The sequence below is a fragment of the Protopterus annectens genome, chromosome 7.part0, assembly GCF_019279795.1.
Source record: "Protopterus annectens isolate FY-2018-M chromosome 7.part0, PAN1.0, whole genome shotgun sequence".
In the NCBI taxonomy this organism is placed as follows: Eukaryota; Metazoa; Chordata; order Ceratodontiformes; family Protopteridae; genus Protopterus; species Protopterus annectens.
This window is the reverse complement of record NC_056739.1, coordinates 883,911,018-883,928,517: the sequence shown is the minus strand read 5'-3', so window position 1 is coordinate 883,928,517 and position 17,500 is coordinate 883,911,018. Positions and strand designations below refer to the sequence as shown.

At 37.3% G+C, this 17,500-nt stretch overlaps 1 protein-coding gene across 1 annotated transcript in view; it reads left to right on the top strand.

Moving 5' to 3' along the window:
• Positions 1 to 17,500, top strand: part of ACSBG1 (acyl-CoA synthetase bubblegum family member 1) — a 415,596-nt gene that overhangs the window by 185,717 nt on the left and 212,379 nt on the right. Inside the window, exon 6 of the mRNA XM_044077462.1 lies at positions 355 to 435. Within this exon, the coding sequence (XP_043933397.1) occupies positions 355 to 435 (81 nt within the window). The remainder of the gene's footprint in view (positions 1 to 354; positions 436 to 17,500) is intronic.

The following is a 17,500-nucleotide window of genomic DNA, read 5'->3' as shown; positions in this document are numbered from 1 at the left end:
AACATTTTATAAAGTACAAGCAGGTTTTGGTACCTATATGATACTGGAACCATACAGTAGGGAGAAAAGCAACTTAAGGACTGAGTTAAACTGTAGCAGAGGGTGGAGTTTTCCTTGAACTATTCATATTTACACAAATGGGAGTGTCTCTAGTGTATATAGCTAAAATAAAACATTTACTATTAGATGTACAATATAGCCATGGTTGTAAGTGTCTTTCTGTGTCTATTAATTTGCAGACTGCATACTCTCCTGTATTTTGATGTGTTTTTTAAGCTGAGCAAGTTTATCATTTTTTATCATAAAATGTTACTTCATTGTTACTATAAAATCATCTTTAACTGCTTGTTTCAGATTCAAGGAAGACTGCCCCATTTAAAAGCTATTGTACAGTACACAGGCACATTGCAAGAAAAACTTCCTAATCTATATACAGTAAGTAGGCAAACCTGTACATTACTTTATATGCATAGTTACTTTATTAAAATACATATGATTAACTATGATCAATTAACCCAATGCTGCTGATTGACATTGCTAGACAGAAATAAACTCACTAAGTGTAGTACAACATGTACAGCTGCAGAATGAAAGCAAGAAGGAAAATATGTATACATAAAAGGCTATAAATGTATATCAGTATATTTTATCCTGAAAACTCCTTTGCATTTCTGTATTTCTTTATTTATTGACTTTTGACTGCTAATGTTAATCAGACTTTATTAGCTAGTGTACAAATGACGTTTTTTTTTTTTTAATGAAAACCTGGAAATGAAAAATTCTAACAAGATCAAAAGTTTGACTTATTTTGTCACTTTTCCTAACAGCACTTATATAATGTTATGGTGCACAGAGCAGTCTGAAATGGCTGACAGGAGACCTTGCATATGAAATGACTATGGGGGGAACCAAATCTTGGAACAAAATAAAAGCACTACTCTGTATATTTTCTAAGGTTTCCATATTTCTGACTCATAGAAACAAATGTACTTAAAGCTCAGTTTATGCATACGTTAGGAAAAAAATCTGTAAAAAAATGTCAAAGGGTATCCTGAAAAAAACTGCAATGACCCAAGGATATCCTTATGCAGCAAGTAATATCTGTACAACTGTCCAAAAATTGATGTAAGTCCATCTCGCTGACTTGAAAGAGACAATATTACATACCTCAGAACAGCAGCTCTTAATACCATTTACCAGAGCATGACAAATCCATATTTGTTTCATCATTTATTAATTTCCTTCACATCAAAAGGTTCTTGTAAGGCAATTCTTGGCCTACCACATAAGTTTCCTGAAATTAGTAATGCAAGAAACGATGGACTGCCTTCTCCTGATATTCCAGACAGCTACAGCCTCAGTGACTGATGACCAATAATAAACAAATTCAGCTTCTTGCTCTGTCTTACCACCTTCTGAAAAAAAAACAGCAACAACCTTATTCTGAAATATGGCAGCTCCAAAAGAGTAAACAGCTAATATTCATTCTTTCTGAATAACCTACCAAGCATAATGGAGCAATGTCTTTCCTTCTGCTGTTTGAATATATTGTCAGGTCTCTTCTCCTTGTCCCTGGTGCAGCATCTACATAAGCTTAGTAAGTGTGCCATAATTACTGGCTCCTACTTCACAGGTACTACATATATGTGCATGGATAACTTCTCACAGGGGTCTCCCTGCATGGATTTCACATAGGTGTTGGACTGCAAAAATCAGTTTTTTTGTTTGTGTACTAACACTGTTTTTCTTTCTTTTTTTTTTTGTATTATTGCGATGTTATTTTATTTAAGTATTTATCTTTTTCTTTCAGTTTAAAGATTCTAGGTTTGGGCAGAACACAATCATTGCTTCCTTTTTCTGAGGTCTAGGAAAGGTTGACTGATGGTGAAATATGGGAAGAGTGGGGTACATTTTGTGTTTAGCTACTTCATGGTTTCTTGAGATAGGGTTTTAGTTACACTTCCTGTTTGGTTGTGTATTTTTTCGTGTGATGTATTGCTGAAGTAGTTCTTATCTTTGGGACAAAAGCACTCAAATTAAAAATACTTTGTGATACCGTTTGTGTGAACTTGGGTGTTTTTATTCTATTTGTTTCTTAAGATAGTTACAAGAGCAAAATGCTGTATATTTTATTTTCTATAGCACACAGCTGTTTCATTAACAAGCCCAGAAGCCCTTAAGTTGTTTGTCATTTTATTTAAAGAATGTGTTGACAAGGTAAGCCCACTGGATATTCAGACCCTTTTCGAGGTGACCCAGGAGGGGTGTCTATATAAGTTAGTTCCTCAGAGTCGCACAGTAGGTTAATAGAATGTGTACAAATCAAACATAGGGCTGTTGCTTTGTCTAGGCCAAGCAGTACATAGTATTAAACCTCTGAGTGAAACTGTCAGACAGTTAAACTTAAGTTCAAAAGCCCCTCCCAATTTTGCCTCATTCACTCTTACTAGTTATCATTACGTAATCATATTGTGAAGACCCACCCTTAAACTAATTATATTTCACTTACTTACTTTCACTGATATTTTCATATGCAGTAGGTACACGCTGTAGGACACCCAGCTTTTCTCCTATTCCAGCATAATTTTAAACTCTCCATTAATCACTGGCACCTAATATTGTTCAAGCAAAGTAACCAAATGCAGATAAAACAGAGCAGAGACAGTTGGTTTAAAAAGAAAACGTATTAAAATTGTCACCAGCTTAATGTTCCTTTGACAAAGTTAACACTTGATTTTTACTAGCAGTGCCCATCTATATCTGATTTGTACTCTTAAGAAATATGTTACTTTTACTTTGTGCTGGAGATACTACAAAAAAGTCTTTCAAAAGTGATATATGATAATATTTCAGGCAATGTGACCTCTTAAATCTCTTAAGTAGTTAGTACACTGCAGTGGCACAATGAGCCCCTGGTTTGCACAGAGGAGTATTACTGCTGGAGGTCAGATTTGATTGCTATCTTTACCTAGATAGCACCCCAGTAAAACAGTTATAAACATCATTAGTATTATGCCCCCTACAGCTGATGCAAATAAACATCTGGAACCATGGACTTGCAGTTTCCAACTGTCTCTGCATTCCGTATGGTGGAAATGGGCATCTGGAGACAAGGTAGCAGTTGTCTCATGTTCACTTACAACCACCAAATACTTAAACAGTCTAATAAATTGTGTGAGATTCAGTTACACAATATTATTGGGGGCAAGGCTGTCTCATACAGCCACTACAAATACCAAACCAATTGTCAGTAACACACAGCACACTGTATCTATCAAACATATTAGAGATCAAACGCATAGATCCATATTTGTTGAAATTCTCCAAAGTAATCTACCTAATCCAAAAAGGCCACTCAAATGCAGCTATAGTAACAAGATCCCTCACCAGCCTCACAGACATTCAGCTCAAGCAGCATCCACCATGTAACATGCATCTATATCTCTCAGTGTCTGAACTCAAAAGCCCATAAGGCAAATCTCCACACAACCCAACATGCTAGCCATAGGAGATTCCATTTGTGAGGGTGAGCAAGGTGAGGGTCATAGTTATGATTTGCCACATCATGCATTTACCCATGTCACTGCACCACAAGTACATATCTGACACAGTCATAGTACACATGGGAGTGGATGACCTGAGCCATACTTCCTTGGACTATATGAAGAGTGGTATGATGGAACCCTCCGAATATGTATCAGAGGTGGGTGTGAGCATAGCCTGTGCAGCATTTTACCCTCACCAAGAACGATGCCGCGCAATGAAGAAAAGATGACTGACTGCAGCAATTGGCTTAGCTTCTGCTGTCAATCAAAGGGGATACAATATATATCAGCCTGGGAACAGATGGTAGACAGTTCTAACTGTTTTGACAGGGGAGGCCTGCACTTACCCCCCCCCCCGACTTTTGTATGTTGGTAAAAACCTCCTCTACTTCATAGTGCCTTTTATTTAGGCAAAGTCAGCCTTCAAATGTTTCCAGCATAATAAAGCAGAATGTGGATACCATTAAGGCATTGCTACTCGATACACGGGGCCTTAACAAAAACTTCACTGCATACAGGCACTCCATACCCTGAAATGCATTGATGTATGCATCACCATGGAGATCTGCTTCAAGACTATTGACAGTATCTCATCTGTGCAAGGCTTCAATGCTCAGGTCCACAGCACTAGATGAATGTGCTAAAAACAGGTGGACCGCTATATCTGGAACTCCTCTGTGACTAACTTACCATTAACAAAACCCCATATCACATTGTAGCTAACTATAGGGCCCCCTCTATGTCACCCTTGGTGCATGCCAACTACCTGACTAATATGGATTCCCTAAGCATTCAGCCAAATGCTTTTCTCCTATGGGATTTTACCTACCCTTCCATCAAATAGGAGACTTATATATTCTCCAACATGTATGCTTAGAGATTTCTGGACTTCATAAATGCAAACTCATGGGACCAGTTAGTCTCCACCCCAACTAGGGGAGATAAAATCCTTGACTTGGTTCAAACCAGTATGGGACAGCTGTGTTACCTACTGGCCCTACCAGTTGTGACCTTCTTCCTAGTCTTAATCAGACCATAAATCAGTGACATTCACCATAAAAATGATGCAGGAAACATATTCCAACAACGTAGTATTCAGAGATTTTGCTTAAGTTGATCTACTAAAAATGACCTGGCTTAATTCAACATTCCCTTCTATCCTGATGATCCCTCTGCAAATGTGGAATCCTTTACTGCCAAATTCTATGCACATGTATATAGCTACATAGGTGCATCTATCCTTCTCCAAAATAAATACAATGCCAAATTCAAAAATAAAACTCCTTTAGTGGACCTGTCTCTATTAGTGTACCTAAGGTTTGGTCCTTTGGCCACTCTTCTTTGGGATTGTCTAAGCTAATGTTAAATGCTTATGGGTGACCAAGTTTGGAGATGACTACAGACTTGGTGCCATCACAGGCTCACTAGAAGACACCAAGATCCATCAGGAGGTTCTTTCTCAGACTAACTGTTGGTGTCAAACTCATAGATTAAGACTAAACACCAAAAAATATATAATAGCATTCTTCAGCAAGCATGATGTCCCCTTCAACTATCATATCAACAATACACCCCTGAAAATCTGCACAGTAATTAGAGACCTGGGAATCCATGTTGACAATGAGCTGTCCCTTAATTATCATTTATCTGTTATTGTTAAAAAATCCCATTTCATTGCATAGCCTATTGGCAAGAGCATGGTGTCCAGGTCCAGTGAGGTGATTTTTCCACTGTATTTTGCACTTGTTTTGTTGTTCATTGAATATAGTTCATAGGTTAGTACTAGGCTAACTGCCCCTGTGAGCCATTGTAAGCCTAGCCAATTATCCCTTGTGAGACTCTAACCCTGCACCTTGTGTTTGTATGGCAAACACCTTAACCATTAGGCCACCCTCCCAACCATAATATATGATGTCCCCTTCGATATGTGCCTATTCAAACACCTGGCACAGACTGAATGACTACAGCACTTTCAAACCAAGAAAATAAAGTTCCTGAATCACAAAAGCTACACTGACCATCTCAAAGCCTTGTCCCTCTTCTCTACATCATACAGAATGTTGAGGAGCAATTTCTGCCCCACTACAGAGCTACTGCAAATCTGCAAGTCCAGCAGTGGCAGAAACAACCATTTAAGAGGTCTTCATCTCTTCTGCAACTTAAATGGAATATGCTAGAGGGATAAATATGTTTCACAGATCATAACTACATATCTAGAAGCATCTTTCTATCAATGTAAATCAAAGTGCTTCTCTTATTCTAAGCATAATCTGCCCAAATGAATGGGAAACCACAAGTCCCCCTGCAGATTAGCATCCTTGTCCATTTTAGATAGGAATGTGAATGTCTGCCCAGCTCCAGTTATTCGTTCTTAAAATACAAAACCTTTGGGTTAAAATACACAGGGCTCTGGGTTAATCTTACTTATAAACAACAAAACAGGCACCGACAGTAGGGTCACACCAAGGAATGGGTTAGAAGGCTTTAATGTATAAAAGTGAGATTTGGGTAGTTGTAGGAATAAGTTTTCCTCAAGCATGACTAAAGTAGAAAGGAATTTATTAGAAGAATTAAGGAACAACAGGTATTTATGAGTAATGAAACCGGATAAAGGGAGGAATGGTCCCTATGAATAGTATTACATATGAGGCTAAGATGATGAAATTATTAGAAGATGAGAACAAATATGTTAGCGTATCAATGAATATAATAAACATTGCATATAAGAGGATATATGTAGCCTTATATGATTTGTTAATAGAGGGGCTTATTGATAAGGATATGTTTGGATTTTTACATAACGACAAACCAAGATTCCCCTCTATTTTTGGGATGCCAAAAGTACACAAGGATTTAAATGATCCACCCATGCACCCTGTTGTAGCAGCAGAGGGGTAAGTGACAGCCCCCTTAGCCAGATTTCTAGATGTAAAGCTTAAGAAACCAGCAGTGAATGGTAGTGCATTCTTGAAGGATTTATGGGATTTCATTAGCAATGTGAGGCAATACTTGTTTAGTGAAGATGTTATGTTTATTACAATAGGCATTGTTTATTTGTTTGGTTCTATACCCCACGAACAAGGGTTAGAGCAGCTCAAGGAAGTTTTGAAGCAGGCAGAGTTTTTAACACCAAATGAGTTCAACTTATGTTTACAATTTATTAAATTGGTTTTAAAAAATAATTTTATTTATTTTCAAGGTGAGTTTTTTCTGCAGATTAATGTGGTAGCTATGGGGGCAAGGTGTTTATGCAAATTTAGTTTTGTCTGCCTGGAAAGAAAAATGTGTTACCAACAGCCAATATAAAAACTGTTGGGTTTTGTATAAATGTTTTCTAGATGACATTTGTATTTTCTGGACCGAGACGTTTGAAAGATTCTTGGAATTTTTCCAATATATTATTGAATCTACTGAATTTCTACTTTTACTTGCAACATTGGGTTATAGTGAAGTGAACTATTTGGATGGTACTATATATAAAGATAGTGGTATGTATAGATCTAAGGTTTACAGAAAGAAAACATACTCTAACTCGATTCTCCACTATACTAGTGCAGACCCCTTTCACCAAAAGAAAGGTATAGTCAAAGGGCGATTTTTAAGAATCAGTAGGATGACTTCAGATGAGAATGAATTTATTACAGAATGTGAAGTTTTAAAGAATATGTTTATTGATGGGGGTTACACTAAAGATTTGATTTATGATGTTTATCATGATGTTTTAAGAGACAGAAAAGATAAATTTGCCCCAATTTTAGGAGTAAAAGATGGTCTCCCAACTAATGATAAATGTATGTTAATGAGGACGATAGATATGAATGTGCTTTTGTTACAGATTTTAGTGGAGATTCTGGTATCATTAGAGTATTAATGGAAAACGAATGAGTAAAATTTGCTAGTTTATCAGACCTTAAGTAAAATTTTGATAAACCTTTGAAATGTATTTTTAGAAATGGTAGAAGTATCAAGGTTTTATTGGAACATAATAATGGTAGTAATAAGAAACATCAAAGAATGAGGAAGGGTCCATTTAAGTGTGGCATGTGTCCATAGTGCCATATATTAGGAATGTACAAAGTGTATATCTTCAATCAAGAGATAGGAAGGTTGTAGGTAAAATGTACAATGCTTGTGAAAGTAGTGGAGTGGTCTATACTGCAGTTTGTGTCATCTATAAAGCATTTTATATTGGAAAGACCGAGAGAAGGCTACAGAGATGAATATACAAGCGTATTAATGCCATTCGGAACAAAAATCAAAGGAATGCTTTATATAAACATACTCTAAAATGTGTCCTGGCCAAATTTCATTTTTTTGTGTTAGAGGAAATAGATTTAAATGGTGGCATGTGGGAGGCAAGAATTGAATATAGAGAATTATACTGGCAAATTATTTTAGATGCCAATAGACCACCTGGGCTAAATGATGTTGTCTCTCTAGCCCCAGTTTTAAAACTTAGAGCAGCTGGACTTTGAAAATAGATGGCTAGAAGTGATATGGTGATCTCCCGTATGCCTATTTAGAAATTGGTTTGGTTTATCTTGTTTTGTTTTGTGTTGTAAGACTTTGTCCACTAGATGGCAGTATAATATAAAACAACATAATACTGAATTACAACTAGCTTTCTATTGATTTAAATATTTATATTGTTTAAGAACATAATACTAAGACTAATAAGCCTCTTGTGAATGCCTTTTTTTACTTCTGAAGATCTTGTGTATCAATAGTCTTGTAAGTACCTATGAACCTATAAGAACTACTTCATACCATACCTCTCAAGTGTACCTCATTATGAGGAAAGTACCTCACTTGGGGTTTTAAAAAGTCCACGTTCCTCAAAGTTCCTCAAAGTTCCACATCGAAAGACTCTGTCACACATTCAGTGTTAGGAATTTTTTTTAGTGAAATCCATTGTAAATAGAAATGAATCATATTAATTCATTAAAAGAACGTCCTTATAAGTAAAACCAGCATATTTTAACCATACTATGACCATCCTAGTTGAAGTTGTTAGTAAGCCATTAGTATGTGCTCCACATTTTGCCCATTTGTTCCACATTATGGGGGCTAGTGTTCCTCATTTTAGAGATGGAAGGTTGAAAGTTATGCTTCATACTTAGTGAAAGTATCATCCTTACTGACAAGACATTCAAATATTTGAAATGCTTAGGCTAAATGTTCAACATCAACAGCCTCATACTATGAATGTATGCATTGATCTTCTTCTAAATATGCAGAGGTCCTGTGTAATACATCCACAAAAGCCTCATCTATGCATTAAACATAAAGAAGCCATATGCTGTGCCAGCTGTGTGACACTGAGAAGTAAAGCCATGACTATGACCAAGACATTCTAGGTTTGAGTGGTGGTATGGACACTGGAGGAACTTACAGGCTGAGAGAAAGAGAGAGGGGAGTAAAACAACAATGCCTGCTTGCTTGTCTTATGGGAAAGTGTGGGATGTGCATTCCTAGAATAAATATTTTTTAACTGGAATCCCCAGTGGAGACCACAGATCATGAGGTTGCATTTCCCACAAAGGAAGCAAAGAGCCTTCTGCTGGTTACAACACTCATGAAAGCAGGTAACACCCCTTAGTAAATCCCAATAGATGCCTCCCTTGGGTGTCTGCAGACTTGCACATGGGGAATGTTAGGGTCATAAAAGAAAACTCCAGCCCCCCCCCCCCCCATGTAGATGATGGCACCATTCCAAATACTGGACTTGTCACCCTGAGTGAAATGACTAAATCATGGGAATCTTGCTCCTTAGGAGAAATAAAATAATCAATTGTGCATCCAGAGGGAGGCTTGATGGTCAAGACAGGGCAATAAAAACTAAAACCATATCACTTAACTGAGCAAAAATAATATTATACACACATAGTGGAGACACTATGATAGCAAAACACCTGGGGATAAAATGAATCAAGCCTGACTTTAAAGTTCATAAGACGTTGACTGTGACCTCACAACCTGAATATATCCTAGTCATTTGTAATTCATTCTGCATAAAACAATCACAATTCAATTGGACAGTGCCAGGATTTTGTTCATAGGTTCATAGGTTCATACTAGGCTATCTGCCCAAGGGCATTTATAAGCCTAGCCCATAGATATGTGGCTTTCGCCACCCCTTTAGTTTGAATAAAACTATGCCTATTATTTTGCTGTGCCTCTGTCAAGCAGTGACACTGAAGTAATCCCTGGGGTATATCTGCGATCTCCCATCCATTGGTCAAGATTCCTCTTGAACAAGGCCAGCGAGGTGCTCTGCCTCATATTTACCGGGATTTTGTTCCACAGCATAAGGAGTCTCTGGGTGATGAATCTGTCCCTCCAGCACGTCCTATTAATAACCGTGTCAAGGTTTAAGTCTCCCACCCTTGTGGTTTTGAGGGATCTAGATTTTTTGAGGTGAAGCATATTCATCAAATCTGGGTTTGACATGGCCTTATATGTCAGGCACAGGTCACCTCTGAGCAAGCGGTATGAGACTGAATAGAGCTGGAGTTCTTTTAGTCGGGCAGCATAAAACATATTTTTGAGACCCTTTATCCTCTTGGTGAGGAACTTTTGGGGCCTTTCCAGCTGCTGCAGGTGTCGGGTCAGATACATTCCGAATGGGGCATTGTACTCAATCATAGGTCTAATGAGTGATGAGTACAGGGGGATGATGACCTCCCTTGATCTAGATGTGAAACCCTTCATGATCAGGTGGGCAATGTAGAAGGTTTTCCTGACTACTATAGCAACATGAGTGTCAAACGAAAGGCTAGTGTCAACCTGGGTCCCCAGGTCCCTGATGACTTCTTCTGTGCTCAGTGGATAACCACCTATATGGTAGCTAGGGGTAACCTTGTTTTTCCCGAAGGGTATGACTATGCATTTCTTGGCATTTAACTTTAGGCCATGGCTCTGGCACCAGTTATCCATTTCTGTAAGGCCCTTCTGAAGGATATCTGTGTCAGAAGTGTTTTCGACTATGGTTGCAGTCATCTGCAAACTTTGTCAGCCATAACCCTCCTGTGTTTGCTTGTACTTCAGAAAAGTAGATGCAAACAAGAGTGGACCCAGTACTGAGCCCTGTGGGACACCACTTGTGACAGGCTTTGAGTCTGACATGGCTCCAGCAACTCTGACCCTGTGGGTTCTGTCACTTAACCAGTTTGCAACCCATCTTGTGATGTATGGGTTTACATTCAAGCTGATGAGTTTTTCAATGATACCTGAGTGGGGTATTGTGTTGAAGGCCTTTGCCAGGTCGAGGTAGGCTGTATGGACTGCCTTTCCCTCATCAATGGCCTTGGTGACTGTTTCAAAAAGTCAACCAAGTTTAAAAGGCATGATCTGCCTTTGACAAAGCCAAACTGGGTTGGATCCAAAGTCTGCAAGTTCCCTATGTCTTTATTTATGAGTTCCATTATGATCCTCTCCATGGCTTTGCAGATAAGGCTTGTCAAGCTAATGGGATGGTAATTTCCAGGGTGGGAGGCACCTCCCTTGTGAAGTGGGACCACAGTCGCAGGGTCGCACGATCCTGAGGTGATGCTAAGATTAAACAGCTGTCCTAAGGTTTAATTCCTCATTGAGTTCGTGGAGCACACAGCTGGGGACACCATCCGGTCCCATGGATGCTGTGTTTTGCCTTGGAGAGAGCAGTTCTCACCTGGGCGTTGGAGATGTTTGGGGGCTACAATCCTCTGGTATAGATATCTCGGGAGGGGGAGAAGTTTGCACTGATCCTGTCAGCCAGTATGTTGTCAATGTGTGTAGGTTCAGTAATCTTCACATCATTTTGGACTAATTCTGAGCATATCTGGGAGTTTCCTCCTAGGTTTCTAACATAGCTAAAGAAGGCCTTATGATTGTCTTTTGTGTCCTTTTTTCTCTCAAAGTTAGCCTTGGATGATTTAAAGAGAGCTCTTAGATTTAACTTATAATGATCAAAGGTGTCATACCTTTCAAGGATTTTGCATTATCTTGTACTAGCTTCCTCCTTTGTTGTAGAGCTTGTTTATGGCTGGGGTCCACCAGACTGGACGACAAAGAGCCTTAGGTTTGTTTGGGATTGCCTGATCCATGCAGTCCTGTAGGTGCTGGTAGAAGGCATTTGTAAGTGATTCAGTGGTTTGAGTAATGTTTACCACTGGCTCAGGGGCCTTAAAGGAGACCACACTAGTTTTAAAGTGTGAAGTCGGCTTTTGAGATTTTCACTGTGGTCTCTTTTATTTCAGGTGGGGGCGGATGAGGACCTGCAGCGAGATTAGTTTATGATCTGATCTCACCAGTGAGGGGTATACTTCTGGTGTTGAACATTGTGATCCCATGTTTGTGATGATGAGATCAAGTATGTTTTCTCCTCTTGTGGGGATGGTGACTAGTTGTTCCATGGCATTTGAGTTTATGAACTCCAGGAACCTTTGGGCTAGAGAGTTTGGGCTTGAGTAGTGTTCCCAGTCTATATTAGGGTATTGACAAATTCCTGGATTACAACAACTACTTGCAACAAACAACCGTCTCCAGCTGAAAAATTGTAAAATCCAGGCACATCCAACCAAAGCTCTCTTTTATTCTATTAAATGAACCCACGATAGTTGAGCGCTTTCATCCAGATACAACTGGACTTCATCAGAACAACATTACAAAACACCCACCTCCTTATACAAAAGTTCCGCCTAAAACATTAATTATACAATTAATTATTCAATTAAGAAAATACAGATTTAAAAACACAGTTCAAAATATATTGTTATACACTTTACATTTGGGTTAAAACAATTCCACAGTAATTAAAATGCTTTAACTATGTGCAGTATGCTCTCCTCTTATTAGGATTGATTTCTAAGGGAGTTCCATACATACTATAAACATTTCTTCTGCTAACACAAACATTCGTTCTGATTTTAACTAATGATTAGAAACACTATAATGTGTATATAACAAAGTATGTAAAAATATATATGTGTTGTCTATTTTACAGGTTATGTTGATAAAACCCATAATAGAATAATAAAATAGAACATACTCAATAAGTGCATATCTGTTGTTAGCGTAAAAAAGATCTGTATTTTAGGACAGGGGCTATGTTACAACTCTCGTTTAGTCCTGGAATATTAAAGGCGTCTAACTTGAGTTGCCATTCCAGTTCCAGAATCTCTAATAAAAGTGAGGTATATATATATATTTTTACATACTTTGTTATATACACATTATAGTGTTTCTCTTTTAGAAATTTAATTTAGTATAGACTCTAATGTGGTAGGAATTTATTTAATTTATATATGTTTTTACACACTGGTTCTTTGCTGTGTTTATTTTAAAGGCCAGTTTTTATGCTGCCAGTTTGAATGCGTGTCCCCTTTTAAAAATATTTGAATTTTATGGAAGTGTTGTATTATTTGTTTCAGCTGATGTTAATTAGGCTGATAAAGATATAAAAAGCATTTGGCGCTTTTTCTCTGTGTTTTTAGCCTCTGAGGAAGCTACTTTGTTATTGTAGCGAAAACGCTGTTTTTCTTTGCCAAAATAAATTGCGTTAAGGCTTTTGAGACTTGTCTTACTGCCCAGCATTTCTATTTGTTTTCTAAAGAATGCCTTTGCTTATAAGGAATGTCTGATTAGTCAAAACCCCTTTATAGGAGCGGCCTGGGAAGAAAAGCTCCACATTACAGAAATTTTTGATAAAGACCTACAACTTGAAGAAAAGTATGGAAGCTAAACAATCAGAGGTGAAGTTGATGTTGCTGAAAACAAGTCTCAACAGCAAAACAGATGATTTGGAAGCTGCTCTCTACCTTGAGGACATTGCTGTTCTTTGCCTTTAGTAAAACCTGTTTTGATGAATGCATACCTGAAAGCCAGAATTCAAGAAATCAACTCAGAAATATAAATTATTCACACAATAATAAATGCCAGTGGTATTGAATATAATATTAAAGTAACGTTCTGTAAACTGAGGTGTTTATGTCTATATCCTTCTCAGGAGGATTTCTTGAGTAAACACAAGTCAATAATAATGCAATCCTTGTGAGAGATTTTAATTGCTCACACAATGACTGAGTAAACTACAAAACACAATTAAATGAATATGTTAATCAAAGCAGCTTGGAAAACAGTAAGAAATCAACTAGGAGTGGCAATATAAGTCATACTGTTAAATCTAGTATTTTTATCTTCCCCCCATGCATGGTTATTCACTCTTGTAAGTAACAAATATTTTATTTATTATTTATTTTATTTTATTTTAATTAATTTATCTGAATTTGTTAAACAGGGTAGGGTACTAATCATAAATGACCAATTTTACTCTCAGTCGACAAAGATATTGTAAGAGATAAAGTATATATAATTGCACAATTGTTGAAAATATACAGGAATTACATGCAAAAACAGAGATAAATAAACTGCATAAGCAATTTCTGTAGAATCATAGAGACAGGTAAGCAGCTTTATAAAACATGCATTGCACTGCTCCATACAGTTATATACAAATATATCTTTGAGAGCTTTATCTAGACAGCTGCGATTGCTTAGAATTCAGACCTAGAGTTTGAAGTACTTTGCAGTGCGTTAGTATGACAAGAATTTTAAGTAAGGAGGGGTTTAAGCAGACAGAGTATGGAAGGTGTCAGTAAGTTTGAGTGTGTGGCTTGTATTGGTTCTGAAATACTACACTGACATTTTACCATTTTCAGGAGGTGCATTTTCAGCTGAGAACATAATTTTGGTTAAGAGGATGTGTCTTTAAGTGAGGTTGGTATGGATTCCCAGATTTTGGGACCTAGTAAAGCAAAGCAGTGATTAATGCATTGCAGTTTAGTTTGAGTAACCTGTGGTGAGAGTACAGAATGGTCAACATTTCTATGTGTCTACATTTATAGGTTGGGGAGTCTCATACTAGTCTCGAAGATAGCGAAGGGAAAGTGTGGATTTGCAGTTGATTGAACAATTGTGACCTGAAGAATAAGTCTGTCCTTGTTTTGACAGGAAGACATTTTGCTTTAGTAGTGTTGTGCAATGGTGATTTTTTTTTTTTTGTGAGCGTGAAATCAACCTTTATATGTTATTGGTGAGTGTTTGAATGACAGTGTGGTTTCATTTTGAGGTATATGATATTAAGGGCATGCCATTTTAGAGGTGAAGTACTAAAATGCCTTATTCTATTGTGATTCTGGAAGGTTTTGAGAGAAAGGGGGAGATATTATTAGCCCAGAAAAATTTTTGTTGCCTAAGAGTAGGGAGAGACTGAGAGAAGGATCTAGCTAGAGTCCCAAGTAGTGTTTTTGTGGTCACAAATTTGTAGTATGGAGAGGTGGGTTTGTTTAATTTTTGTTTTGTCCCAAAGAACTTTTTTTTTTGTTTTGGATTACTGAGTATAAGTTTATTATTATTATTACTGATCCAGGGAATCAGATGGAGGAAGCCTGACTGAAGTTGTTTTTGTAAAGCTATGAGGGAGTTACTTGAGTGGTATAGTGTGATCGCATCAGCACAGAGTAAGAGTAGGAAGTGAGGAAGATCCAGAGGCAGTTTGCTGATATATATGGCGAAAAGGTGTGAAGCAAGAATAGACCCTTGGGGAACACATTGGTTCAGATTGTCCAGTGACGAGAGAGAAAGAAAGGGGTAGGAAAGAATCTTAACATGAGAGTGTTGATTAGACAGATAGCTTTGGTGCCAAGGGTGGGCATCTGGACTAATTCCAGTATCACATAGATGACGTAGATGATGATTTTGATATAGTAGATTGAATGCCTTTGCCAGGTTAATAATGATGGCACATGTGAGTTTTGTCTGTCCCTAGTAGGATATCATCAGTTAGGGTCCATAGGGCTGTTGAGGTACTTTGGCCAGAACATAATCAATATTGCTTGTCAGAGTGGAGGCAATAGTCTTTTATATATATATATATATATATATATATATATATATATATATATATCTATATATATATATGTATATTGTTAATTGGGTGTGAATATTTTTTTCAAGGATTTTTACTAGGGTGGGAAAGGTAATGTTTAGATGGCAGTGTGAGAGTTTGGTGGAGCTGGGTAGTTTTGAGACTGGGTTTATTAAAGCAAGTTACCATATCTCTGGCATATTGTTTTTGTGTTAGGCATATAATGAATATATCAACCAACCACCAAGAAAATTTGCAGGCTCCAACAGAAAAACACCAGTTTATTGTAAACTCCAGTTAGCACTTTCATCTCCTTCAATTTACACAGAGACTTCTTCAGACTGTATTTATCATAGACAAAACCAACATTTAAATAGTATAAAAATCACATGATCTTTATAAGTCACAGTCTGAAGAAGTCTTTGTGTAAATTGAGGGAGATGAAACAGCTAACTGGAGTTTATCTGTACCTGCTCTACAATAAACTGGTGTTTTTCTATTGGGAACCTGCACATTTCCTTGGTTATTGGACTTATTTTGTTCTTTGCTGCTTTGGGAGTGATAGAATGGATGTACGTTGAAGGAGTGTTATGAGCTAACCCCTGCAGTAGTAAACAAACCAGGTGGCTATGCCGTCTCATCCTAGAGGGATGTCACATTTTAGGTTTAGACAGCTGTCATTATGTCTTTTATTTTAATATGCTTAAAGTAAAATGAATGTAGCAGTAAAGTTAGGGTACACTTCTTGTAGTCGGAGAGGTCATGTGTAGTTTGCCGATCATGATTTCAGCATCATTAATCTTTGAGGAAAATCAAACTCACTTAAATAAACATGAGACTTCCAATGGAAAGTATTATAAAATAAATAATGTATTTATGAAACAAACTGTGATACTATCCTCAGTGACCCAAATTAATCTTCTTGGGATATTTCTGACAATTTGTATGCTATATTTAACTTCTGCATTCATGAGTATGTACCAGTAAGCAAGAAATATACAAGTAATTTCAACAAAATCTGTTTTGTGTAGTTATAAAATTAATAAGATATATAACACAACAGAGGAACTGCTTAGCTTTCAAAAGTGCATTACTCATAAAGTAAGTTTAGATTAAATAAAGTACAAGCATTATTTCTGAAGTTCAGGCACTACTTACTTATCTTATCAAATGTTCCAGATCTAACTATAAACTCAAGTTGATTTCAAAGGCTGAGAGCAGTAATAAGTCATTCTCTAATTATATAAAAAAACAGAAAGGGAAATTGTAAATGTTATCAGCAAACAGTGGTGTGATCAATTAACCAGAGAACATACACAGGGTTGTGATCAACCAGACAGAGGGACTAGAGAAGGTACTTGTAAAAAAGAATTGTGCAAACATTGCAATAAGCAAAGACAAATGCCACAGAGCTATAACAGACACGGAGAAACATCCCTTATAACCACAGAAATAAATACTGGCTCAAATAAAATTAAAAACTCAGGTGTCATGGGACCAGGCAATGCATCAGTTGTGTTCCTATACAGAATCAAGGAAAACCTAGCAAAAGCACTACAAACTATGATAAACTTGCAGACTTTGTTCCCCTTCTTAAATGTTACTTCAAGAATTGTCCACAATACACTGTTACAAGAAATATGAATGACTGAACAGGTTTCTTGTTACAGTGTTGCTAAATCACATTCTTTGAGCTAGCTTTGTATATTGGGTCGGATTCACTCCAGAAGCTCGAAATATTGAAATATCGAATCTTTGAAAATTCGAATGAAGTATCTCGAGCCTAAGAAGCCGAATCCACACAACAACAAAAACTGAAAACCACGAAATTCAAAACCTCAAATACCGGAGGTTTTGAATTTCACGGTACTACTACTACTACCACACACACACACACACACACACACACACACACACACACACACACACACACACACACACACACACACACACCATTCTCCACACAAACACACACAATATCTCTACTACATGAACCCCCCACACCCCCCTACTTAAATATTCTCACTCTGAGGTCACACTACATACAAAC